Source organism: Macaca thibetana, chromosome 7 (genome assembly GCF_024542745.1).
Source record: "Macaca thibetana thibetana isolate TM-01 chromosome 7, ASM2454274v1, whole genome shotgun sequence".
Lineage (NCBI taxonomy): Eukaryota > Metazoa > Chordata > Mammalia > Primates > Cercopithecidae > Macaca > Macaca thibetana.
Genome location: NC_065584.1, coordinates 87,207,886 through 87,235,670, shown reverse-complemented (window position 1 = coordinate 87,235,670; position 27,785 = coordinate 87,207,886). Strand labels below are relative to the sequence as shown.

The following is a 27,785-nucleotide window of genomic DNA, read 5'->3' as shown; positions in this document are numbered from 1 at the left end:
ATTTTGCTTTATTACTCTGTCCTTTGGCTGCCGAATGCAAACTGAGTCCTAATTATATACCTCCTTGGCCAAACCCACATTGATTAAACAACGGCTACACTGACAAGGGAAAGCCAGCTAAAAGGTACAAAAATGTTGCTGTAATGCTGCATATTGGGTGATTGTAAATGTTTTACAGTTCCAGTATATTGAGAATTCTGCACCAAATATAATAAAGTTTGGGGAAAATGACATATAGAGAATCATGTACAAGAAAGAAGTTACCAGGCCGGGCGCGGTGGCTCAAGCCTGTAATCCCAGCACTTTGGGAGGCCGAGGCGGGCGGATCACAAGGTCAGGAGATCGAGACCACAGTGAAACCCCGTCTCTACTAAAAAATACAAAAAAATTAGCCGGGCGCCGTGGCGGGCGCCTGTAGTCCCAGCTACTCAGGAGGCTGAGGCAGGAGAATGGCGGGAACCCAGGAGGCGGAGCTTGCAGTGAGCCGAGATCGCGCCACTGCACTCCAGCCTGGGCAACAGCGTGAGACTCCGTCTCAAAAAAAAAAAAAAAAAAAAAAAAAAAAGAAAGAAGTTACCATAACATGACATTCATTTACATACATTTATTTAAAATTAGAACATTAAGAAAGAGGGGTCTCAGGATGGAGGGAGGATTTAAGGAGAGGAATAGAAGCATATGGCCACACATCAGTGAAGAAGATAACTGCCCATACTTTATGCAGAATGAACCACGAACGCTTACAAACAAATAGCTTGTAGTGAACAAAATTAACTACAGTATCATAAGACATCAAGGTTGAAGACCAGTCCTGCCTGGTACTTGGCACAGACTTTCTATTCCCATCTTTCTTTCTGCCTCCTCTATTCTTCCATGGCTTGCCATTCCTCTCCCACAGTCCCAGGGTATCAAGACTTTGCTTGAATAAAGATTACAATCAGAATTTTCTTCTCTTTACTGCAACCTGTGAAATAGAGATGGGGGTGGAAGAGTGGAGATTGCATAGGGCTGGAGCTATTGACACTGAGAGCAACAGCTAAGCCAAAGGATCTTTCTCCTCTGGCATCTCCTAAAGGACAGGCAGACCCTTTGTTGTGTGCATACATCAGTTCACACATGTGTGAGCACATACCCTTTGAAGAGAGTAGTGATAATAATATATGTCACACTCATCACTATTTTTCTGAGTAGTATCATTGGCAGTACAATTAGTTTTTAATTGTCCATATTGGCTTTAGGCCTTCTTTCCTTAATTCTGCCTAGTTAGGTGGACTCTTGTTTCTTGGCTTTATAGCTGAACTAGGATGAAATTCAGTTTGTTTCAGACACCCCCCGACCCCACCACCCCCCTCACACACACATATACACACACACAGAGAAAGAGAGAGAGAGAGAGAGAGAGAAGAATCTGCACGCCAGTATCAGTTATAAATTTTAATTGAATTATCCACAATTCTGAATTTTTCACTCCTCCAGTTAGAATAAATAATCAAGAGTTTACTATAGTGCTAAAGAGTAGATATTAAGCAAAGAAACAAGAATGAACATGAAGAGGTCCTTCTTTAGTAAGACCCTAGTCTTAAAGCTCTGTGGGATTTACAACTTAGAGCCACAAACTAACCAGCTCATCAGAGAATGACCTGTCAATACTGTCAATATCTTCTCTAATGAGGTAACACTATGGTATTGGCACCTGGGCAATTGTTTGTCTGCAGTGAGCTGACACACTGTATTTTCCAGTTCTGGGCTCTCACGGCAGCTTATGCCAGGATTCTGTACAAACTTGCAGCTGGGGGCCTTGTGGACCCCGTGCATCACTTCTGTGGAGTCATGGATGAAGTTATTGCTCCACTTGCACGATCTGTTTGCTTCTGAAACTTTTCTCCAGACTATCATGTCATTGCAACACTCTTTGTCATTACCTGAACTGTTTCCCTTGGGGTCATTATAATGTAACCTTCTGAATGTCAGTAATGAGGAAGACATATCATCCTTGGACATGCTGAGGCTGGTATTTTTAACTAACAGGATCGAGTTCATTAATATCTCAATGGTCTGTATTCCTTGGCCACTTTTTGCCATGTCATATTGCATCTCTTCCTCTGTAAATTCTTCTTTAATTATCTTCATTGTGCTTTCTGATGCTTCTGCAAGAACCAGCCCCAGGCTGAGCAGCAGCAGAGGAAAGGTCTCCATCTCAGATGTAGTGTAATCTCTTCTGCAGTAAAGACAATAAATGAAAGATAAAATAAGAAGAAGATTAAAGAGGTAGTTCTTTCTTCCTCCTGACAGTTATTCCTGGGAGTAACCCCTACATGTAGGTTAAAATTTTTATATCTGTGAATGGAACTATGATATAATAGAAACACGATCAGCTGTGGAGTCTGAAAACTCATGTTCAAATCCCTGCTTTTCTGCTTATAATTTATTCTACCTTATTTAACCCCAGTTTCCCCATCTGAAAAAAAATGGTGAGAATTACGTAAAGTGATATGTTTAAAGATCTACAACGAAGTATTTGTTTCTTATCCATTTCCCTTGGTCTATCGTCTCATTGGTGGGGCGTATAATCTCCATGGTGGGTCACAATTCTCACTCAACTCATCCCTCACCATTACCGTATCTCCTATGGCCTCATATATATAGAACCTGGCACATGGTAGCCACTTGAAAATGAAATAAAACACACATCGCCATTTCCCTATCTCTCATTTCTTTTTCCACCCATTCTCAGTCATAAGAGTTCTGTCTTGACAAGTTCCTTCAGCAAGTGGATCCTGTAGAGGAAGATTCCACTTTGTTGCAGAGCTGGAAGTGAAATTATGTTTGTTTCCTGGGAGTTTCTGCTGTTGTGTCCAACTGAGGGAAGGAGGGGCAACAGAGGGGTAGACAGGATTGTATGAGATTAATGCAGGACACCATGTGGAATCAAGGAAGCTCAGGGAGAACTGAACAAAGTGTCCATTTGGCAGTCGGAATCTCAATGGCCTGGGCAGCACCATTGCTTCTTATTCTGTGAAATCTTTTCTGTCTATTTATACCAAAACCCAGCCATGCCTTTTTTGTTTTCTGAAACCCTACAGCACAGATTAAGTTGCACTTCATTTTATATGATCTTTTTCATTTTTCTAGTTAGTCAATTAATGTTAATCTTTTCTCCCTCTTGTTAGGCTAAAAATTCCTTGAGCCTGAAACACAGTTTCTGATTATTTATACTTTTATTCATACAGAATCAAATAATGAACTATAGATCAATAAAGAATCTGCACTCCAGGATCAGTTATAAATTTTAATGGAATTATCCACAGTTTTGGGTTCTTCACTCCTCCAGTTAGTATAAACAATCAAGAGTTTACCATAGTGCTAAAGAGTAGATGTTAAGGAAACAGGAAGAAGAGCAGAGCAGAAATTCTCAGTCTTTCTGAATCATGTAATTCAAGTGGGCAGCATTCATAGCTGCCTGGGTTTTATTCAGTGTGTGTAATTACTGCACACACACTAATTTCTCAACACTATTTGTTAACAACATAACATGACTTTACTAGTATATGAAATCCTTTACTTGAGGTCAGTCCTGGAAAATCCCGAAAGAATGGTTATTTAAGTTAATAATTCTTTCTCTCTCTTTAGAATGATTCTATTTTCCTCTTTTTTATCTTCCACCTCTATAGCCTCCATCCCTTCTACATTGATCTCCTACATTATTACCCTTACTTCCCTCCTAATCACCCCTTCTTGACCCTCCAATTTCTTCTATACACTACTTTTCTAAAAACATAACTTGCAATGACACTCAGAATTTTTGAAACATTCCTCTTTGCTCACAGTAGGAAGTCTGATCCCCTGAGCCCAGTAGCCAATGCTCTACTTGCTCTAATCTCAATCTGCCTATCAGGATTTATTTTCCATTATTTTGCTACACAAACCTGCCTTAGTCAATCAGTGTGACTCTCTTTTTTTTTTAATATCCCCTATGCCATCTTTCCCACTTAGCTTCTTTCTTGAATGGCTATACTTTTCTGTCTCTTGAAATCCTTCAAAGCCCAGTTCAGATCTCATTCTTTATTTTACACATTTCATCACCGCTTAAGTCTACTAAACCCATTTCCAACTTCTCTGAACTTCTAATCATTCCCTTCTTATACTACTCATTTGATGTTATTATGTATGAACTTTTAAAATATTATATTTGAATTTAAAATGTATGTGTGAGAAACTAGAGCAAAAACCTAGCACCAAGAATACATAAGCCTTAATTGGGTTAATGGATTATTGATAGATTATTAATAATTAAGTATATGCATCCAGGTGTGTGTGCCCAAGGATGACTTGACCAAAGACCTGATGCATTTTGAAGGGAGAAAGGATGAGGGATTTATAGGGAATTTATTTTGTTTCCTAAACTTCTATATCCTATGCCATTGACATCAGTAGTAAGGTGATAACAGGGAAACAGAAAGACCAGGAGGAGAAACAAAAAAACAGGAGGAAGAGCAGGGCAGAAATTTCCAGTCTTTCTGAGACATGTATTTCAAGTGGGCAGCATTCACAGCTGCCTAGGGTTTATCTGAAACTGCTAAGAGGTGCCCATTAAAAAAATATACCTGGCCAGGCACAGTCACCTATGCCTGTGGTCTCATTGCTTTGGGAGGTCAGTGCAAGAGGATCACTTGAGGCCAGAAGTTCAAGACTAGCCTAGGCAACATAGTGAGAATTCATCTCTACAACAACAACAACAACAAAAAGCCAGTTGTGGTGGCACATGCCTATAGTCCCAGCCACTAGGGAGGCTGAGGGGAGAGATTTCTTGAGCCCAAAAGTCTGAGACTGCAGTAAGCATTGATCATACCACTGCACTCCATCCTGGGCAACAGAGTGAGACTCTGATTCTATGTATCTGTATAATATATATATATATATGTATATACATATTTAGATACAGATGGATAAATATAGATACACACACACCCAAACTACAAATGTCTAAAATGTCATAATTCATTTGAATTTGGTGTTGATCCCTGTTGAATGAAATTACTCTGAGGATAGATCCTATTGGTTCATCTCAGTTATACTTTTATCTGCAAGATATTTTTAATTAGAAAAGAGGAAGTTTGGTGAGGAAGGGGAGAAAAAGCACTGAAAAGGAAGGAAAAGACAATGAAACCTAGGGAGAGGGATAGGAAAAGGACTCAGAATTCAGAAAATAGATGTAGGAACCTAAAGGATGCATTTCATCCACTTCAGAGTTTTGCCCAGAAAATGATGCTACCAAGACCCAACAAATCACATGCTAGGGACCACCTACCTGTTCCTGTTAAGTTTCTATTCAGATGCTGAGGACTCTGTTTACCTGGTGACACCCAAAATTATATGGAGACAACAATGACAACAGAATTACCACAGAGAACTAGAAAATAAAACTCAGCTGAAAAACAGCCACCTAAGATGGAAGAAGCCATGAGATGAGTAAGCGTTGCCTGCTCACAAGGTTGCAAACTGTCCTTCACTTACGATTATCCCCCACCTCCCCCTCCTAAATCTAATCAATCACATAGAACTTGATGGTTACAAGAGACAGAGCTAACAACTAGCATAAGTGCACCTTCTTCTTTGATATGACCTTGAACTAAGTCCAAATGAGCAATGAACAGCTGAAGTCTCTCAACTGAAAAGATCAGGACAGAGAGTGCTCTCCAAAGCCTGTGACCCACTCATGCCTGCTCTAGGTCACTGCATGAGTCTCTAGCTCTCACATACAGGATTGAAATGCCATAGCTCAGAATTAGTGGCAACATAATCTGGCCTTTATTTGCCAATCGCCCCTTATTTCTTACTACCTCACAATACAAATTCTCCCCTCCAACAATGGCTATAATATAGCCATTTTCTATACTACCTAAGAAATAGAATTATAGACTAATAGACTTGGAAAGAACTTGAAACGTTATCTAATTCAAGATCCTCGCTTTACAGACAGGGAAACTAATGAATAGAGAAGAAGAGGACTTCATGAAATCCCCAGAATTAGAAGCCTCTCTTTCTCTTCCTTCTCCTTCCAGCTGTAAGGATACTACGCCTATAGCTGAATGTGGGGAAACTAAGCAGTAAGTCCAACTGTAAGAACTGAAAAGAGAAAAGAGTTAGTAGTCTGGCTCAAAGTCCGCTCTGTTCCTTCTGGAGATGCAAAGAGGAGATCACTGAGCTCTGAGAGTCGCAATCCCTTCCTGGGAAATCCTTATCTGTGTCTCTCTAAAGTCTTTAAGGGAAATGGTTTCAGATCAGTCAGGCTCCTTTCTTTATTTGAAGCCAAAAAGGGAGCTGCTGAACAGAAACAGATGCTCCTTGAGTTGTATATGCTATCTTTAAAAAAACCCTAAGAGGTGACCTCTGTTGCTTCTACAGCTAGCAGTAGGGCTAGGATTAGGCTGAGGTTAATGAGACACTCACTCTAAGACCAAAATTTAAGAGGGTGCCAAAAAACTCAATAATCAAGATAAATAATATTTTAATGCACCAATTTTAGAAAATATTTAATTAATTAATTAACTTATTTATTTATTTTTGAGACAGAGTCTTGCTCTGTTGCCCAGGCTGGAGTGCAATGGCATGATTTCGGCTCACTGCAACCCCCACCTCCCAGGTTCAAGCGCTCCTCCTGTGTCAGCTTCCCAAGTAGCTGGGGTTACAGGCATGCACCACCACAACCGACCAACTTTTGTTGGAGACAAGGTTTCGCCATGTTGGCCAGGCTGGTCTCAAACCCTTGACCTCAAGTGATCCACCTGCCTCAGCCTCCCAAAGTGCTGGGATTACAGGTGTGAGCCAACGCACCTGGCCAGAAAATAAATTTAATGCAAAATAATCCCTGATGAACAAATGTTAAAATTGTAAATACCAGGATCTGACCCTGCACTACATGTTACTCATATAACTCATCTGACCCTAATCTTAGCCTTGTCAGATTGGATCTTCAAAATTTTGTGATAGATATTTTGAGCATCCAAGATTTTTGCATTAAGTTTGATTTTTTTTAAATACTGAAATCAAGGCTAGGCGCGGTGGCTCACACCTGTAATCCCAGCACTTTGAGAGGCCGAGGTGGGCGAATCACCTGAGTTCGGGAGCTTGAGACCAGCCTGACCAACATGGAGAAACCTCATCTCTACTAAAAATACAAAATCAGCCGGGCGCAGTGGCACACGCCTGTGATCCCAGCTACTTGGTAGGCTGAGGCAGGAGAATCGCTTGAACCCGGGAGGCGGAGGTTGCGGTGAGCCGAGATCACGCCATCGTACCCCTGCCTGGCAACAAGAAAAAGAAAAAGAAAATACTGAAATCGGCCGGGCGCATGGCTCAAGCCTGTAATCCCAGCACTTTGGGAGGCCGAGACGGGCGGATCACGAGGTCAGGAGATCGAGACCATCCTGGCTAACACGGTGAAACCCCGTCTCTATTAAGAAATACAAAAAACTAGCCGGGCGAGGTGGCGGGCGCCTGTAGTCCCAGCTACTTGGGAGGCTGAGGCCGGAGAATGGCGTGAACCCGGGAGGCGGAGCTTGCAGTGAGCTGAGATCCGGCCACTGCACTTCAGCCTGGGTGACAGAGCGAGACTCCGTCTCAAAAAAAAAAAAGAAAAAAAGAAAATACTGAAATCAAATATATTCATCTAGGTTACTAGGTTTTTGGTCTTTTGGTGCCCTCTTAAATTTTGCATCTAAAGTGAGTGGCTCATTCACTTTATTTTTTTTTTTTTTTTTTTTTTTTTTTTTTTTTTGAGACGGAGTCTCATGCTGTTGCCCAGGCTGGAGTGCAGTGGCGCGATCTCGGCTCACTGCAAGCTCCGCCTCCTGGGTTCACGCCATTCTCCTGCCTCAGCCTCCTGAGTAGCTAGGACTACAGGCGCCCGCCACCGCGCCCGGCTAATTTTTTGTATTTTTAGTAGAGACGGGGTTTCACTGTGGTCTCGATCTCCTGACCTTGTCATTCACTTTATCTTAATCTCAGTCTTGTCTCTCATCAAACGACCCAGAGATAAGGGACAAAAAATTGAAACACATGTAGAATTTATGGTTTAATTCAATAAAGATTCTTTTATTGAAGCAGAATAAAACAATCCCAACTAAGCAATACAGGAAGGATAAATTAATTACCAGTGGCTTCCCCTTCCACTCAAGGCATTGCCCCATGTCCACGGTTCAGGTCTGCCTCAGGTACAGCCAGCTCCAATGCCATTGAGAGAAGAGATCTCAGACTCGGGAGCTGATCTTGAGTTATTTAACATAGCCCAGGAAAGTATCTGGCCTCAAGTCATCACAAGTGACAAGAACAAACCCCTCTGTGGTGAAATAGTGGTACCTGCAGGCAGGGTATCTTGTGCCCTCAGTGAGCTGACAGACTGTCATTTTGAACTTTGTCTCACTCTGAAAGCACAAAATGGCCGAAAGGTTTTGGCAAGCTACCTTCTTGGGAGAAGTGCAAATACCATTGATTTTTCGAGGCCTCTCATGGATGAAGACGTGCTCCTTTTTACAAGTGTGGTCAGGTTCCCTGATGACTCTTTGTATGATCATGTGGTTGCAGTACCTTGCAGGAACGGGAACATCATTCTGAGGGTAGTCCACATGCAAGTGTTCTAAGGTTGACGTCACTACTTCATCGTTCACCTCATTTTCCCAGAACAGAAGCACCAAGAAAATTATCACCATTATTATCATCAGAGGTAAGAGTGACTTCACATCTTTGGCTTTAACTGCTGTTGAGTAAGGGAAGATAGAAAGTAGCAAAGGACAGTCAGATTCCTCCTGCTGCAACCCCTGGCTGCTCCCCCATCCTTGGAATATTTTATTTTCTTCTCTCCACTAATTAAAATCACACTGACCTTGCAAGATCCAGCTGGAGGCATAGTTCCCCAAGAAAGCCTTTTCTGACCATGTCAGCTCTCAGAGTTTGGTATTGAGCAGTTCTCTAAATTATTCCTGTTGTATTTGTTTTGTTTCTACACGTTCTTTGACAGCATCTTTGACCACATCTCCTAGTTCTCAAATCCTTCAAAGTGCTCAGCACAGAGCTGGACATATAGAAGGTGGTCAAGGTTATTCATATTGCTGAATAACCTTCTTTCCTGTAATTTCTCAACCTTAACTCCACCCAATTGCACATGATTTTAGTACCTTCTTCTCATCTATTCTTCCCAGTTCCTTCCAAGTCCCTCCCTCTGTCAGTCCTGCTTGGCTCTGTGCTAGCTCCTCTCACCTGTCACTTTTCTGGTCGTTCTCACAGGTAACATAGCCTTTTGATCGTGGATTTGAGAAAATCGCTTGTGTCTTGCTGTTCCCTGACAATAACTGATAGAGAGCCTGTTGAATGTGGGGAGGGCCAAAGTAGAAAAAGGGAGGGACCTGCGGAGGGTGTGCTTGGGCACCGCTGGGGAGGAAGAGAAGTTACCTTCAGCAAGAGAGTCAGGTAAGGCAGGTCCCGAATGTGTCCTCATTAAACACGTGAGGACTTTTCAGAACATTTCGTGAAGGCCAGTGTGTACCAGCCACAGTACTGCCTCCTTTCTAAATTTTCAATCAGTCCTTATGACAAATATATGAAATTTTTCATTTCATTGACAAATAAATGAGTTGCAGAAAGGTTAAGGTAGAGATAGGAAGTGGGAAGGAAAGCAAGAGTCCCATCCTGTCAGTGCCAAACACTTGAATTTCAGTTTTAGCAAGCTTCATTTCCACGTGGTGTCTAGCACAGGACAAAAACAATTCCCTGGCAATAACATTAATCTTGATAAATACCTGGGCTCTTGAGGAGTATGGAGATAGTTCCCAAACTGCTGAACAGTAGAATCAACGGGAGATTTAAAAAAATATTGGCTTCCACCTTGATACATTCTGCTTTAATTGATATTGTGTGTGATCTGGGTTGGGGACTCCTAAAGGATCCCCAAGTGATTCTAATATATAGCAAAACTTGGGAACCACTGAACCATGGTATACATGGGAAACCTACATGGGAGATTAGTGGATAAGGGTTTAGTAAAAAGATAGTGGTTCAAAGTATTGAGACCAGAGAATTCTTTTTGTTGCTATCATCTCCCAGTGAGCTGATATAGGAATGGGCAAATGGACTTAGTTTTACTACTTCATGCCCTGAAGTCATTTCTCTTTTGGAGAGACAGGTACAAAATCTCCTCCGTGCATATCTGTGTCTTTCTAATTGGCAGGAAGAAAATGATTGCTGAGTAAAAAATTATCTAGGAAAAACAGAATACTGGAGAAGCCTTCAAAAAATGCTTCTCTCTCTATACAAAAACGAAAGCCAAATTTCAAATTGTGACAATGAGCAACCAGGAGAATATATTTACTTTCCAAAAATGTCCATTCTGGGTGTCCTTTCAGAATTCGAACTATCCTGTTTTGGATACGTGTTACCCAATGTCACAAAGATATAAGTGCATGCTTAATTTTTGACACAATTTTCAGTTAACAAAATTTGATTTTGTACATCTTGCAGAAATAATTCCAATGTATACAGAGAAGTATATCTATGTACTGTAACGCGTTCATTATTTCCTGCCAGAACTTCCAAGTAGCTGAAGTACAGATACTTCACTAAGTGTACAGGCAGAGAAGCAATCCCTGTTACAAAGATTTTCCCCAAAGGAGACAACTAAACCTATCCCCAGAGTATTACACTGCAAAAGGAGTTGAGGCTGAGTCCAAATGTTAACTAGTGTGGCAGCCTGGAAGAAAATATTTGTAATGCCTAAAACCCCATAAGGATTAGCATCTACGTATAAGGAACTCCTTCCTGTCAGCCCTAAAAAGACAGAAAACCCCTGGGGGAGAAAAAATTGTCAGAGAAAAGCCAATTTCAGAAGATGAAGTCAAAATGGGTAAGAAGCAATGCTCCACTTCATTAGTAAGCAAAGAAATGAAAGCTAAAATAACAAAAGAAATAGTTTATAACCATCAGATTATCAAAAATGGTTATCAAGAATTAGAAAAACAGATAATATCAAGTGCTGGTAAAAACATTGCTGGGCATAAAAATTGGCGTGGCAATACTAGAAAGTAATCTGAAAATGTTTGGTAAAATTAAGGGTTTTTGACCTCAGACCTTTTAATCCCACTCCTGGGTGTAGACTCTAACAAAATATCACAGTATTGCTTCTATATCAAATTAACACTAATTGAGAATGGGCGCAGTAGCTAATGCCTGTAATCCCAGCACTTTGGGAGGCCGAGGCAGGCAGATCGATTGAGGCCAGGAGTTTGAGACCAGCCTGGGCAACATGGTGTGAACCCGGGAGGCGGAGCTCTATAAAAACACAAAAATTGGTGGTGTGCATGCCTGTAGTCCCAGCTACTTGGGAGGTTGAGGTGGGAGGATCACCTGAACCCAGGAGGTAGAGGCTGCAGTGAGCCAAGATTGTGCCACTGCACTCCAGTCTGGGTGACAGAGTGAGATTCTATCCCCCACCAAAAAAAAAAAAAAAAAAAAAGAAAGAAAGAAAGAAAGAAAAATTAAATCTAATTCTGAGTCTTTTGGCTTAGAATTAATTCTCACTGGGGAGAATTTCAACTCATGCCATTATAAAGTTCCCTCTTCCTCCCCAGATTTCCAAGGGAATCTGGACAGCGTATTGTTCTTATTCCTTCTTTTTTCTGTGGCACCTGTAGTGGCCAACGGCATTAACTAAGGGACAAACATTCTCATTCACTTCTCTGGTAAAAACACCTAGAATACAGAGTTCAGATCCAGAATCTTGACCCTTTGTTGTAGTAAGACGTGACTTTTTTCAAACACCTACTATATAAAGGATTTTTGTCACCTATTGTAAGGGTCTTTTATCATTCACGTATTATTTAACTCAACATATATTTATTAAACAGTATCTGTGCCAGGCACTCTTTGAGGCCCTTGGGACACACCAGTGAAAAGACAAATGTCCCTGTCCCCACTACTGGCTCTAATCAGTACCTCAGTATGAAAATGGGTAATGAAAATAGAAGAACTGCACATTTATTCTGCCGTTCCTTCAGGAACTACATTCCTGGGCAACCAAATCACTTCCATGTGCTGTGGAAAAGCTCTTCTTTAGAGAACAATGACAACGAATAAACATGTAAAGAATAATAAAATGAGAAAATCGCCATTTTATAATCATTAATGAAATTATTAAGCCAGGCAAAAAGCATTTGCTGAGTGGTAAAATTATTAAAAGAGAGCCTATATAAGGCTGGGCACAGTGGCTCACGCCTGTAATCCTAGCACTTTGGGAGGCTGAAGCAGGCGGCTCATGAGGTCAGGAGATCGAGACCATCCTGGCTAACGTGGTGAAACCCTGCCTCTATTAAAAATACAAAAAGTTAGCAGGGCGTGGTGGCGGGCGCCTGTAGTCCCAGCTACTTGGGAGGCTGAGGCAGGAGAATGGTGTGAACCCGGGAGGCGGAGCTTGCAGTGAGCTGAGATCACGCCACTGTACTCCAACCTGGGTGACAGAGCAAGACTCCATCTCAAAAACAAAACAAAAAACAAACAAACAAAACACACACACACACACACACACACACACACACACACAAAGAGAGGCTATGGGGAACTTTGCAATGGAAGATCTGGTTGCCACCACCCAAACAGAAGTAGAAGGTGAGTTATGATGTGCCACCTAATATGGTACCATAGCAAGTGCGCAGCACTGTTTACCCAGTAATATTGCCAAAGAATTGAGCAGATTAGTTTATTAAGCCTTAGATTTAACTTCCAGATTATAGGAAATTTAGGGAAAAGAGGCACAAGCTATATAATACTACAAGAAAGCAATAAGACAGGTCCAGATTATGTGACATTCTACCAGTTTCTTCACAAAGTCTATCACACAAAAACAAAGAGGGATAAACTGTTACAGATTAAAAGAATATTCAGATTTTGAATCTTACTTGAATGTGAATATGGACTGGGCATCAGATTATGTTAAGAACATAATTTTACTTTTATAAGATATAATAATTATAATTATGTAGAAAATGTCTTTATTTTTTGGAGATAATATTCAAAAGTTCTAAGAGTGAAATAACATGATATCAAGTATTTTCTTCCAAGAAATAAAGAGAAAAGAAAGGAAGGAAGAAAAAGGAAGGAGGAAAACAGGAAGAGAGAAAAAAAATCAGTGTGGCAAATTTTTCATAATTGTTGCTTTTAGGAGGAAAAGTGTAATAGGATCTATTATTCCATTCTTTCTACTTTTATGTATATTCGCAAATAAGTATTTTCTAAAAATTAAATTCCTGCTCTCATGGAATTTACATCTGGTGGAAGGAGATAGACAATGAAAAATAAACATGATCAATACTTTAGTGTTTTAGTGGATAATAAGTGTTGTGCACTTTTTTTTTTTTTTTTTTTGAGACAGAGTCTCACTCTGTTGCCCAGGCTGGAGTGTAGTAGCACAATCTCGGCTCACTGCAACCTCAGCCTCCCAGGCTCAAGCGATTCTCATGCCTCAGCCTCCTGAGTAGCCGGAATCACAGGTGTGCACAACTGTGCCTGGCTAATTTTTGTATTTTTGTAGAGATGGGGTTTAGCTATGTTGCCCAGGCTGGTCTGGAACTCTTGGATTCAAGCAAGTCACCCATCTTGGCCTCCAAAAGTGCTGGGATTTCAGGCGTGAGCCACTGCACCCAGCTGGTGTTGTGCAAATTTAAATAGGATGATCAGAGCAGTCCTAGCCGTTATAGGTTTTCCCTTTCTGCCTTTCTGACGAAGCGCTAATATTGTTTGAGAATCTACCAGTTCCCCATATAACCATGAGCTTCAAGGGAACCTGCTGGGGATCTGGGTGTGAATCTGCTGGGCCCTGAATCAATCAAGGTAATACCATTCATGTGGGGCCAGTGAGAAGGAAAGGATGCACAGCTGGAAGCTTTTGGGAAGAGTGCACAGGGTAAGGATAAGCTGCTGTAAGAAAGATATCATCAGGCCGGGCGCAGTGGCTCATGCCTGTAATCCCAGCATTTTGGGAGGCCGAGGCAGGTGGATCACTTGAGGTCAGGAGTTGGAGACCAGCCTGGCCAACAGGGTGAAACCCTGTCTCTACGAAAAATACAAAAAGTAGCCGGGCATGGTGGCGTGTGCCTGTAATCCCAGGTACTCCGGAGGCCAAGGCAGGAGAATAACTTGAACCCAGGAGGCAGAGGTTGCAGTGAGCCGGGATGGTGCCATTGCACTCCAGCCTGGGCAACAGAGTGAGGCTCCATCTCAAAAAAAACAAAAACAAAAACAAAACAAGAAAACAAAGCCATCATCAGTAATCCAGTGACTTAAAGAAGTTAGACAGTGATTTCTTCTTGGCTTAACAGTTCAAGGTGAGCACTTCAAATTCCATTCACACCATCTTTCAGAAACAGAATTATTCATATATACTTTTCTGAAAACATAAAACACTTTAGGAAAATATTAAGGACTAATTCAACTATATTATGGAGTGGAAACCTACCAGGTTATCTACTCAGACTTTTTTTTTTAATTTAGATTTTTATTTTTAATTGACGAATAATAATTATATGTATTTATGAGGTTCAGTGTGAAGTTTTGATATATATAGTACATTGTGGGATGATAATATCAAGCAAATCAACATATCCATTACTTTTTTAATAGTGCAGATCCTTTTTTAATAGTGAGAACATTTAAAACCTACTCTTTGAATACTTTTGAAATCTACAAAATGGCAGCATGGCCCAGGAGTGTGACTGGCAGTGAAGGAGCTGGGAAGACCTTGGATGCAGGAAGGTCATTTAAAGCAAAAGGTGCTCCCCTAACTCCACGATTTTTCTGGCCTTTTCCTACTTCTCTATCACCCAGAAGCTACCTTTGAGCACCTCTCTTAAGACTAAAAGGTTGAAAGTGCCTCTGAATTGGGACCCGATTTCTTTCCTTTTCTGTTTATTTTCACTAAGGAGCCCCCCGAACCGTTTTCATCTCCTACTCTGGTGATGAAAAGAGTCAGATGATATCCTGAGTTTCTAGCAGTGGAAGTAGGCCTTGCTCATGAGGAAATCTAGGCTGGTTCACACACACTCTTAGTCACCCACTGTAAGTTCACATATCGAGAAATATTTCTAAGAGCAATGCAAAGGCCGTGGGACTTTATCAGTCCCTCCAGGAACCCTTTCTTAAGCTAACCACCCACCTCTCTTCCTTGAGTATCTACAAGAAGCTTTTCTGTGTGGTTCCAGCACATAACTTCCTATGTGGTGCTACAGGAGGTTTATCTGGCCTTCTCCTTACATGGTGCGGCCTCTGGAGAGCAAGAGGAATGTGCTTGTTCTCTCTAGCACACTGCCTGGTGTTTCTGAAGAGATCAAAAAATGTTTGTGGAGTGGATGAATGGGTGAAAGATGTCAGATGTTCCCCCTCTTCTGCCAGTGAGTAGCGGTGTGATCATGGGAAAGTCATGTCACTGCTCAGGGTCTGCATTGCTTCAGCTCTAAAATGGGGGTAATAAAAAAGAATAAAGGAAGAATTTGACTATTTATAAGATCTCACTCTGCTTTTACAAACTAAAGTTCTGAGCTAAATTAAAATGAACTCAATGACCGTTCTCCTAAGATAACAATGCTCTGGGCCGGGCGCGGTGGCTCAAGCCTGTAATCCCAGCACTTTGGGAGGCCGAGACGGGCGGATCACGAGGTCAGGAGATCAAGACCATCCTGGCTAACACGGTGAAGCCCCGTCTCTACTAAAAAATACAAAAACCTAGCCGGACGAGGTGGCAGGCGCCTGTAGTCCCAGCTACTTGGGAGGCTGAGGCAGGAGAATGGCGTAAACCCGGGAGGCGGAGCTTGCAGTGAGCTGAGATCCGGCCACTGCACTCCAGCCTGGGCGACAGAGCGAGACTCCGCCTCAAAAAAAAAAACAACAAAAAAAAAAAAAAAACAATGCTCTGGCTACAAGTTTTATTTTCCCCTACCCTGAGGGAATATGAGGTGGTCTCTGCCTCCCAGCCTGGAGTGCAGGGGAGCAGTAGCAACCTGGAAGCTGGAACCTGAGTACCAGACCCTGAAGGGGGAGCTCTGACTCAGGAGTGTGGTGGAGCAGTTCTGTGAACTTGCCTAGGAATTGGCATTCGGTCGAAGGGACACCTTCCTAAATCGGGAACACTTACTACTGGGGAAAAAAGGCACGAGACACCCCTACTCTGGAGGGTTCATTGTCTACTTTTGGCAATTGCAGAGCTGTTTTCTTGACAAGGTGTGAAATGAAGGATTTGTGCGGTACCCTCATAAGCCCCTGGGCACTATTCCAAACCCCGTCCTACTACCTCACCTGTCCCCTTGTCCAGGTGAAGTAGACAGACTGGGGCCTGTACGTGTCCAGAACAAGCCGCTCCTGATCATGGGCAGGACATGTTCTGACGAAGCCATCAATCTCAGCCCTGCAGTGACAGCCCTGTACTATGCACATGGGAGGTCCTGTTCTCCCTTGCGGAAAAACAAGTCATTTTTTGCTTTATAACTTTCCTTGTGTCTCTGAAATGATTGCCACCAGGCAGTAGCCCAAGGAAGACCAGGCTAAGGGAAAGTTGCCTAAGCCTGTCTTTCTAACAGCTTCTGGGTAGGACCCTGCCTTCAGTTTTCCACTTCTGAGAATGCTTTGATCACAGCTTATCTGGCTTCTCCTGTGTGTTCCCAGGCTGAGCCCTCAACAGTTCCCTTTGAATTCTCCTTGAGGAAGGACCATTAGCCAGCCTTCCCGTATGGCACCTCCCGGACATTCATATCTTTCATAGCACTCCCAGGCTTGAAATAACATAATTGTCCCCTGACCCCAAATAATCACGAAGGCCCTAAAGAACCCAGATGTGGTAAAAACAGAAACTCCCACGGTGAAACCCCGCCTCTACTAAAAATATAAAAAAATTAGCGGGTGTGGTGCCGTGCACCTGTAGTCCCAGCTACTCAGGAGGCCGAGGCAGGAGAATCACTTGAACCCGGGAGGTGGAGGTTGTAGTGAGCCAAGATTGTGCTACTGCACTCCAGCCTGGGTGACAGAGTGAGACTCCGTCTCGAAGAAAAACAAAAAAAACCCAGAAACTCCCTTTTCATAACCACCTAACTAGAGCAGAATAAGCAGTGAGCCGAGAGTTGTGAAAGCTGGATTCCTGGCTTGACACGGGCCCTGCCACTAACTAGCTCTGTGACCCTGAGCTTCATTCCATGGGTCTCACTGGCCTCCTTTGAAAGTGACCAGGAGTTGGCAGAATTGGTGAGATGGAGGAGGTGAAAACAACGCAGTTTTAGAGGTGAAAAGCACCTGAGACTACACCGTTCTCTGAAGCAGGGCCCTATGCTTGTGTATTGGAAAGCTGAAACGTAGCTCCCAGGGGCTCAGCCACGTTTCCAGCAGCTTGTTCTGGACACGTACAAGCCCCAGTCTGTCTACTTCACCTGGACAAGGGGACAGCTGAGGTAGTAGCAGGGGGTTTGGAATAGTGCCCAGGGGCTTATGAGGGTGCCATACAAATCCTTCATTTCACACCTTGTCAACGCTACTGCACCACAGTAACCTTTTTTAAACACAAATCCAGTTACGTGATATCCACTTTCTCCATCTAAAATGTGTCAATGGCTTTTCATTAGTCTTAAGATAATGACCACAGTCCTCACCTCTGCCTACCAGGCCTTGAATAGATGGCCTCTCCTCAAACCACTCTCTCTCTATCTTCAGATTCCTGCCATGCACTCCTCTTTTTAGTTCCCTCAACTCTTTGGGCTTTCTTCCAACTCAAGGTTTTTGTTTGTTTGTTGTTGTTCTCGTTGTTTGTTGTTTTGAGATGGTGTCTTGCTTTATTGCCCAGGCTGGAGTGCAGTGGTGCAATCTCAGCTCACTGCAACCTCTGCCTCCTCAGATCAAGCGATCCTCCCGCCTCAGCCTCCCAAGTAGCTGGGATTTCAAGCGTGCACCACCATGCCTGGCTAATTTTTGTATTTTCAGTAGAGACAAGGTTTCACCATGTTGGCCAGGCTAGTCTCAAACTCCTGACCTCAAGTGATCCTCCTGCCTCGGCCTCCCAAAAGTGCTGGGATTACAGGCATGAGCCACCAGGCCCAGCCCAACTCAAGGTTTGTTTTTTTTTATTGTTGTTGTTGGTTCTACTAAAGTAACCGTCAAAAAGATGAATGAGCTTTATAAAGAAAAGCTCTCTGATATTATGAAGAGCAAAATATAGCTCTTTTTGGCTATGAAAATATATTATTTCATTTACTCAATATTTATTGAGCAAATAGTTGTTGAACATTTATTGTATTCCAGGCACTGTGCTTAGAACAGAGATTTCTACAGGAAAGCAGACAGATGTTGTCTCTGCCCTCATGAAACAGTCAGACAATTTTTTAAAGCTAAGAAATATAATAAATGTATTATGTTAATGATAAGGACCACAAGGGAAATTGCAAGGTTTTATGCAAGCAAAACAGACTACTTCACTTATTCTGGGTTTTCTAGGAAGGCTTGTCTAAGGAAATGAAGGATGCATAGGTTCACTAGGCAGAATGGGGAAGGTGAGTGGAGTAAGGAACACTCCATAGTGAGAGAACCAGACTATGTGGCCGCAGCATGAGCTGTGGTACCCGGTGGCAGAGGCGCTGCTTGGATGGGCCCCAGTGGAAACATGGGAGGCAATGAACGGGTCTCCTGCGAGTGTGAAGAAGGCACTGAAGCAATTGGAAGCTCACAGCACCAAGAAGGGATGCACCTTCGCCAGCAGAGTTGGATGGGCATTGCTGACTGTACTACATGAAGTATAGGCTCAGTCCCTGCGGGACACGGCACAGCTAAAGCACCTTCAGGCGTAAGTTGGGTTCCTGGGGGCCCAAATGCACAGCTTGGAGCAAAACCTGGGGGTAAAGGACCTCCAGGTGCAAGCAGGGCACTTAGAGGCTCAGATAAACAGCCTGGAGCAGGAGCGGGAAACAGCTGTTGGCATGACCTTGAGCCCGTCCTCCAGGCGGGACACTCCCCGCTTGGTCTGATCCTGAGGAGGAGGCTCCTCTGCTGCGGGCTTGTCCTGTGATCCATCAGAAGGTAGAACATGAGCAGCTGATGGGACCCGAGGGGAGAGCCCAGAGGCCCCCCCACAGTGGTGGAATACACCTCTTATAGTGCTTATACTCCCACTGAGTTGCAGGAGTTAGGTAAGCAATGCAGGGAGCACCCAGCGGAGCCCCTCCTTGCCTGTCTATCCCATTTTGGGGATGAGGGGGCTGACAGCATTTCTCGCTCTGCCTCCGAGATGGAGAAGCTGGCTTCTATCATAATCACCCCTCGCTTCATCAGTGGCTGCAGCTGTGCCGACAGTTGGCACAAGGGCAAGGTGAACGCATGTTAAACAAGTGGCTGATGGCCGCCATATGGACTGTTAGGAATGATGCCAGAGAGATACCGGAAATTGTGAGTAAATGGCCATCATATGCTGATTTGGTACAAGTATCCCTGGAGATGGGTATGCGGCAGGCAATGTTTGATCTGAATACCTAGAAGCTAGATGATGAACATTTTATCTCCCAGATGAGGGATCTTGTGCTGGGCTGGCAGCCTCCAAGTGCTTTTGGCTGTCTAGCTGCTGTTCTTACTCCATATGCGGGGTGCCACATAGAGGAAGTGACTACTGCTATGGCAGCCCTCGAGGAGGCAGAAGGCCATCAGCGGGACTGGGGAATCCGCGCTATAAAGAAGGGGAAGATGCCCCCTGCACAGGTAACCACCCCGCGAAATAAAAAGGGACCCCAGCGGGTGACCCGTATGCAGATGTGGCTGGATTTACTTGCAGCTGGGCTTGCTGGGAAGAAACTGACAGGAAACCCAATGGAATGCTGTTGGCTCTGTGGAGGCAATTGTCCCCCCAGCAGCAATTACGGATAATAGCCGAGGGGGCAAAATACTGTTGCTCAACCCAGCCCCTCCCGGACACGGCAGCTCAAGGACTATTTGCAGATGGGTGAAGAGACCGGGCCCTTCCTGTTTGATTAGGAACTGGCTGAAGTGCTTGGCTTGGTGGGGGGGCCGGACGACTGGCGGCCTCATGTGGAACTGGCAATCCACTAATCCCCCACCAATGTACAGCAGATCCTAGCACTGGTAGATACTGATGCAGACTGCAGTCTTGTTTATGGGAACACAGGTAAGTTTCGGGGAAAAGCTGCATTCATTGATGGTTATGGGGGCCAGTCAGTGAAAGTGAAACCTGTGTCTCTGCAGCTTGGCTTCCAGCCTGTACACTATATATGTTTCTCCTATACCTGAATATATTCTGGGGATGGACATTTTGCATGGTCTGGACTTACACACCATGGCCAGAGAATTCAGACTCCAGGTTCATGTAGTAAGGCTGGTACTGCGTAGGCTTATACACGTCACCAGCCCCAAGTTCTGCCACAACCCCAACAGGTTATCTCCGTTCATCAATACCATTTGTCAGAGGGGTATACAGAGATAACTGAGATGATTAAGAAGTTAGAGGAGGTGCAAATAGTGTGGGACATCCATACCCCCTACAGTTCCCTGGTATGTCCAGTTGGAAAGCCTGATGGGACTTGGAGGATGAGAGTGGATTACCAGGAGTGAATAAGGTGACACCCCCTCTGCATGCAGCTATTCCATGGATTTGAGGGACTACCTGACAATGGAACTGGGACAGTACCACTTTGTAGTGGACTTAGCTAATGGATTCTTCTCCATCGACATTGCTCCAGAGAGCCAGAAATAGTTGGTCTTCACATGGGAAGGGTGACAATGGACTTTCACTGTGCTGCCACAGGGCTGTGTGCATAGCCCCACCATTTGTCATGGTCTTGTTGCCATGGACTTAGATGCCTGGAAATGTCCAAAAGGGGTCTGTTTCATTACATTGATGATACCATGTTAACCTCTGATTCTCTTGCAGATTAAGAAGCAGCAGTGTCCCTCTTGCGGCAAGAGTTGGCAGCATGCGGTTGGTATGTCAACGAATCCAAGGTCCAAGGGCCTGGATTGTCTGCCAAATTCTTGGGAGTTGTTTGATCAGATAAGACAAACGCCATACCAGAGGCTGTCATTGATAAAATCCAGGCATGCCTCCGACCCACCACGGTGAGGCAACTGCAGACTGTTGTGGGCCTCTTGGGGTATTGGCAGGTATTCGTGCCCCATTTGACTCAAATGATAAAACTGTTGTACCAGTTAACAAAAAAGGGGGCTACCTGGGATTGGGATGATGAGACTGAAACAAGCTTTCCGGCTGCCAAGCAGGCCATTCAGCAAGCACCGGACTTGCAAGGAATTGATCAGGGGTGTCCATTTGAACTTGATGTACATGTAGCCACAGATGGTTTCGGCTGGGCCTACGGCAGTGCATGGAGCTCTTTAGAATGCCAATAGGTTTTTGGTCCCAGCTGTGGAAGGGAGCTGAGCTCCAGTATTCACTGATAGAGAAGCATTTAGCTGCTGTATATGCTGCTGTTCAGGCCTGTGAGAGCTTGACAGGAAGGGTTGCAGTCACTGTGCGGATGACTTACCCAATAGCAGGGTGGGTGCATTCATGGGTAACAACCCCCCAGACTGGGGCAGCACAGACATCCACATTAGCAAAGCGGGGTGCCTTAGAACAGCAGAGTATACTAAGTACAAGTCTATTAGCAGCAGAGTTACAAGAGGTTTTAGGGCCTGTAGTCCTAATGCAAGATAAGGCCATGGGACCTGAGGCACCCCAGACCTTGAGCCATCACCATTTAAAGGGCGCCCTCCCATTCCTGAAGGGGCACGGTATACAAATAGGTCCAGCCGGGGTGCTACTGCTGCCTGGACTGCTGTAGCAGTCCAGCCTAGCAGCGATACCATATGGTCTGATAATGGATGCAGACAAAGCAGCCAAAGGGCTGAACTTAGAGTGGTGTGGACGGTGATTACTAAGAAGGAGTCGCCTATAGTACTTTGCACCAATAGCTGAGCAGTCTGTCGAGGTTTAACTTTGTGGCTGACTACCTAGAAGTTACAGAATTGGCTTGTAGGCCATCGGCCCATTTGGGGCCAAACCACGTGGAACGACCTCTGGCAAACAGGTCATCAGAAAGATGTAACTATCTATCGTGTGTCAGGTCATGTGTCTTTGGCCACCTCCGGTAATGATGAGGCAGATGCCTTGGCCAGGGTCTGATGGTGAGAGTCAGCACCTACACAAGATGTAGCCTTGTGGCTACATAGGAAACTGGGACATGCAGGGAGTAAACGAATGCAACAGGTCAGTAGGCACTGGAGTCTGTCTTTGCCGTTGCAGGACACTTTGGAGTCCTGCTGGAAGTGCCCAGCGTGTGCTCAGGCATACCCCAAACAGAGGCACTGCCCAGTGTAACACAGCAACTAGGCCAGATGCCCTTAACCAGATGGGAAACAGATTCCAGTGGGCCACTGCCAAAATCACAGGGCTACACATATGCCTGTAGATACAGCCACTGGCTTGTTTTTTGCCTACCCTTGCAGGGCGGCTGACCAGCAACACACCATTTGAGCCCTGCAACACTTATGTGCCTTATTTGGCTGTCCCCTGGCTGTTGAAAGTGATAGAACACATTTCACTGGACAGCAGGGACAACAGTGGGCACAGCAGATGGACATACAATGGGGATTTCATGTTTCTTATAACCCACAAGCCGCTGGCATGATTGAGCAATATAACGGATTCCTGAAGAATGGGTTACAGTTGCATGTTGCTCCCCCATCTTTGCAGGGCTGGAGTTCCAGGTTGGACCAGCTACTTAGAAGGAATTGATCATGGGCGCCCATCTGAACCTGATGTACATGTGACTACAGATGGTTTCAGCTGGGGCCTATGGCAGCGCATGGAGCACTTTACGCCAATAGGTTTTTGGTCCCAGCTGCGGAAGGGAGCTGAGCTCCAGTATTCACTGATAGAGAAGCATGTAGCTGCTGTATATGTTGCTCTTCAGGCCTGTGAGAGCTTGACAGAATGGGCTGCGGTCGCTGTGCGAACGACTTACCCAATAGCAGCGTGGGTGCATTCATGGGTAACAACCCCCCAGACTAGGGCAGCACAGACATCCACACCCAGGTTGGACCGATTACTTGCAGGGAATTGATCAGGGGCCAGTGCAACACATTTGCCATCTGGTTAAGGGCATCTGCTCTACCATCACTTAAAATTTTGTGTTAAAATTTTGAACGAGCAACCACGAAAAGGTGGCCCAGCCCTGGTGGAGACACTGTTACCCTGGGCCACCATCCCCATCCAGCTACAGATACACACCAAGGATGCCCTCCTCTGACCAGGTATGGGGACAAATGGTAATAATCTATTGTTGCCTGCCCCAGCGCCCCTGAAGGCAGGGGAACAGAAAAGCTGGTGTTGGCCATGGACCCTCCAAGCACCCCACTGCAGATGGTTAGCTATTGTGGCCCCCTGGGGGGAGCATCTGCAGTATGACTTACATGTGACTCCTTGGGTATTTAATGTGTGACCTCCACGATTGACCATTCATAGGGGAACCGGCCAGGGAAGGGACCCTCCTATATATGTACTGTCTATGTGGCCTATTTTGAGTTCCCTGTGACTTTGGCTTGGGTACAAGCCCCAAAAGAACCATGGGGAGCTGAGAAGGTGTGGTGTCATCACCCAGGGCAGAAGCCCTTGGCAGCTGCATTGCTACCCAGAGAAGAAAAGTTAGCCTGTATTGGCCGGGTGCAGTAGCTCATCCCTGTAATCCCAGCACTTTGGGAGGCTGAGACGTGTGGATCACCTGAGGTTAGGAGTTCGAGACCAGCTTGACCAACATGGTGAAACTCCGTCTCTACTAAAAATACAAAAAATTAGCCAGGGGTGGTGGCGCATGTCTGTAATCCCAGCTACTTGGGAAGCTGAGACAGGAGAATTGCTTGAACCCAGGAGTCAGAGGTTGCAGTGAGCCAAGCTCGTGCCACTGCACTCCGGCCTCAGCAACAGAGTGAAACTCTGTCTCAAAAAAACAACAAAAAAGAAACGTTAGCCTGTATTTTGCCTGAGGGACGTGATTTACCCGTTAATACCTGTGCCTGCTTTGTTGTTCTGGCTATAGGCTGACACGCTCCCACAGCACTGTGGGCTGGGCCCACACCTCCGCTGATGTGACCAGTGTCTCCAACGGTTGGATCTGCTCCACCCCTTCCAGCAGCAGCTGCGGACGGTTTGCCCTGGAACGTGTATCCTGCTTCTCTGAAGAACTGGACATGGCTAGAAGCTTGGGGTCCCACGGACAATGGGTGGGATGCCACAGGGCGGGCTTTGGATAGAGGACATCACAAAACCTATGGCAAACCTGCCCCCTGGCTGACTTCTAGTGTCCATGATGGATGGGGCTGGCCAATGGGAGAACACTTCGTGCCCCCATTGCAGGTATCACAATGTATAGAGCAGCACTGGGGTAAAGTCACTGTGGGATGGTTGCCTACTGAGGTTTGTGCAAATATAACATGTGTCACCTCACCAAGGGTGTGGTGGAACAAGCGGCCTTACCAAGGCCAGGCCCGCATGGACTTTGTGCCCCCTGGGAGTTTATGGGTCTGTGGGGACACAGGATGGCCCTATCTGCCAGCCAATTGGACTGGACATTGTACCTGGGGTTGGCCCTATGTGCCTGCCACTGTGCTTCCCACATTGACTAGTCGCGGCGTAACTGGGAGCCACTGTGTTCCAGCTTTTTGCCAGTGCAGCAGGCCCCCTGGTGGTTCTATCTCTTAGCAATGACGATCCCTGGAGCAGGCGTCATTACTGTAGAAAAGCAGGTTGCAGCCTTTGCAGACCACACAGCTCGGGCCTGAGGTGCCCTCCTTTGGTTAACTGATGAAGTTGATCAGATCAGGAAGGTGGCGCTGCAAAACCGGACGGCCTTAGACATAGTCGCAGCTGCCCAAGGTGGCACCTGTGCCCTTGTAGGGACACAATGTTGTACATTTATCCCTGACAATCACCGGAATACAATGGCAGCTTTACAAGGGGTGTCATAGGAGATTAAGGTGACTGAGCACCTTACTGATGACCGCCTGCAGAGACAGTGGGCGTCTTTGGGCTCTGGCCTACATTGGGCTCTCATAATCATAGGTAGCATAGCAGGAATATTAGTGGTAAGTTGTTCCTCTCTGTGTTGTGGCTGTGGCCTATGGGTCCAGGGTGTGTCATATGTGCACGGGTCCCCACCAAAAGGATTCCTAGTCCTAGGGGGTGGAGTGTGAGGAACATGGCTGTGTGCGGTCAAGCAGGCATAGGGCAGCAGGCATAGGCCAAGATAAACAGCCTAGATGACTCATCGGGATTGGGGCACAAGCGCACAGTCCCATATCTTATATAATCATAGCCATGTAGGCACAACATAAGGAAGCTCCCCACCTGGCTCTCAGTCACTATCGTTTGTGTAGTGTATAAATGTAACACTGACCCTGTGAAGGGGCTGCTGAAGAAAGCCATGTCTCATTTACCTGCTGTCTCTTGAGTGTTCTTCCAGCTCCCGGCCCCACGTCCACCCACTCCCCTCAGCCCTCAGCTAGGGCTAGAACCTAACCCTGAGCATGACAGAGATGCACAGAGGGTTGTAAGCAGAGAAACAACAAGCTCCTAGGATTTGAAAGAGTCATTCTGACTACTTTGTGGAAAATAGATTTGAGGGCACAAGGACAAAACAGAGAGACCTGCTAAAGGGCTGCTGCAATAGGGCAGATGAGAAATGGTGATGGCTTCGACTAGAGCAGTGGTGGTGGAGGAGGTGGTGAGAAATGTTTGAATTCTGGAAATAGTCTGATGACAGAGCCAACATCATTCGTTGAGGGATTGAACATGAGTTGTAAGAGAGAGGAATAAAGGATGATTCCAAGATTATTTGTTTCATAGTTCTTCTAAATATCTGAAGAAGTATCAGAAGTTAAATACTCAACAGTGTAGCTAGGAATTAAGTGAAAAATACCTGTGATTTCTAGTTCTTGTTCATCAGATGAGTCGGGACACATCTGGCTGAACTGTAGGATGTAAACACTGAATACCCCACTGGTAGCAGGGGAATAGAGATGAAAAGGGTGTTCTGAGGGTCTAGCTGTTGCATAGACAGTGAAAGCCTCCCTCCCCCCAACACACGCAGCCACATACCCTTCTCAAATAAGCAGAGTGAACCACTAGGCTGTCTTTTCCCTCTTTGAGTTTCTCGCTCATACCACATTCCATTTCTGTGGCTTGGAAAGTAAGGAGGATTGCAGAGGCAAAATAATTTGGCACATGGTTGTACCCAAAAGAAAACGTAACTAGGGAAGATCAAGGACCAGCTAGAAGGGGGTGATTCTGAGGAACGCAGAGTAGGACACAGGGTTCTTATAGAGTAACCCCGCCCTGCATGGTCTCTGGCTGTGGCCTGTAGAGGAACTTGGTAGTATATGTAGCCCCCAGGGCAATTCCAGTTACATCTTGGGAGCTTTTTTCCTGAAAAATAACCATTCCTATGCTGGGCATGGTGGCTCACAATGGTAATCCAAGCACTTTGGGAGACCAAGGCGGGTGGATCACCTGAGGTTAGGAGTTCGAGACCAGCCTAGCCAGAATGGTGAAACCCTGTCTCTAATAAAAATACAAAATATTAGCCAGGTGTGGTGGTGCAGGCCTGTAATCCCTGCTACTTGGGAGGCTGAGGCAGGAGAATCTCTTGAACATGGGAGGTGGAGGTTGCAGCGAGCCCAGATTACACCACTGCACTCCAGCCTGGGCAATAAGAGCAAAACTCCATCGAGAGAGAGAGACAGAGAGAGAGAGAGAGAGAAAGAAAAAGCTTGACTCAGTAGTGGATGGTTAAAAAAGTTTCACAGGTGACTCTAATATGCAGACACGATTGCAAATCCCTGTGGAGAAATTCATTCCTGAGAGGCTACACCATCCAGTTCCCCACCGCCACGCACACACAGAAGGGTTCAGTGAGCTCAGGCTTGAATGACAGAGCCCAGGCTTTATTATGTGACAAGACCTTCGCCCCATCTGCTGGCCCCTGCGCTTACAAAGTGAGGGTTATGTGAAACTGTTAAAATATGCCTGTCCCGAATGAACAATTCCTGGATAATAACAAAGAACTGCAAAAGTGAAAAGGTGGTTGACTTAAAATAATGCTTATGTAAAAGAAATACTACATGATATGTGGTAGCACCTGGTATGTATCCTCGTAATGTAATACCATGACAAAGAGCATTTTTGCCTAAAGATGAAATACATATATTTGAAATAATGGAGCATTAGATGGTACTCGCATACTAACTTCAGACGGTGCTTACTTTGTGCGATGGTGTTTAACATGAATAAATCCGTGGTTTTATTGGGATGTCCACGGACAGCAAATCTGTGACTTTATGGGGGCCAGCTGACTAGGAGAGAAAAAAACAACAAAGGGCTCGTCCGGGATTTGAACCCGGGACCTCTCGCACCCTAAGCGAGAATCATACCCCTAGACCAACGAGCCACCTGTAAAATTTGTTTGGGTTACTAAACTTCAATAAGGAAAGTTTTAGCCACGTCTACAGTTGGTCACTGTCGTCTTCTATAACCATGGGCATGGGTGACACCTAGTGGATAAAATTAATCACTGCAGGTTTTCTCACCTAAATTCCGGAAGGCGGCGCCTTTTGACTGCAGATCCCTTTTAGGAACAATGTTCAGGCGTCAGCGGGAATAATTTAGCTGCATGTTTTCACTTCCGAGCGAGCCAAAGATGCTGTAGAACAGGGAGCGGGCAAAT

General features: G+C 45.0%; 2 protein-coding genes and 1 non-coding gene across 4 annotated transcripts; all 3 read right to left on the bottom strand.

The window, feature by feature from the left end:
* Positions 1-591: 591 nt before the first annotated feature.
* On the bottom strand, positions 592-27,745 carry RNASE11 (ribonuclease A family member 11 (inactive)). Of its 2 annotated transcripts, none has more exons than XM_050796595.1 (2): positions 27,649-27,745; positions 592-2,218 (listed from the first exon to the last, which is right to left on the bottom strand). In XM_050796595.1, exon 2 carries the CDS (start codon positions 2,194-2,196, stop codon positions 1,597-1,599), a length of 600 nt encoding a protein of 199 aa, XP_050652552.1. In that variant the 5' UTR covers positions 2,197-2,218; positions 27,649-27,745; the 3' UTR covers positions 592-1,596. The 2 variants fall into 2 exon arrangements, with proteins under 2 accessions (XP_050652552.1, XP_050652553.1); XM_050796596.1 differs by lacking the exon at positions 27,649-27,745 and adding an exon at positions 8,154-8,241.
* Positions 8,265-27,737, bottom strand: RNASE12 (ribonuclease A family member 12 (inactive)). Its single transcript, XM_050796625.1, has 2 exons — positions 27,649-27,737; positions 8,265-8,755 (listed from the first exon to the last, which is right to left on the bottom strand). Exon 2 carries the CDS (start codon positions 8,715-8,717, stop codon positions 8,274-8,276), a length of 444 nt encoding a protein of 147 aa, XP_050652582.1. The 5' UTR covers positions 8,718-8,755; positions 27,649-27,737; the 3' UTR covers positions 8,265-8,273.
* Positions 27,438-27,509, bottom strand: TRNAP-AGG (transfer RNA proline (anticodon AGG)). Its single transcript has one exon. It is a non-coding gene; the product is annotated as a tRNA-Pro (tRNA).
* Positions 27,746-27,785: the final 40 nt, after the last annotated feature.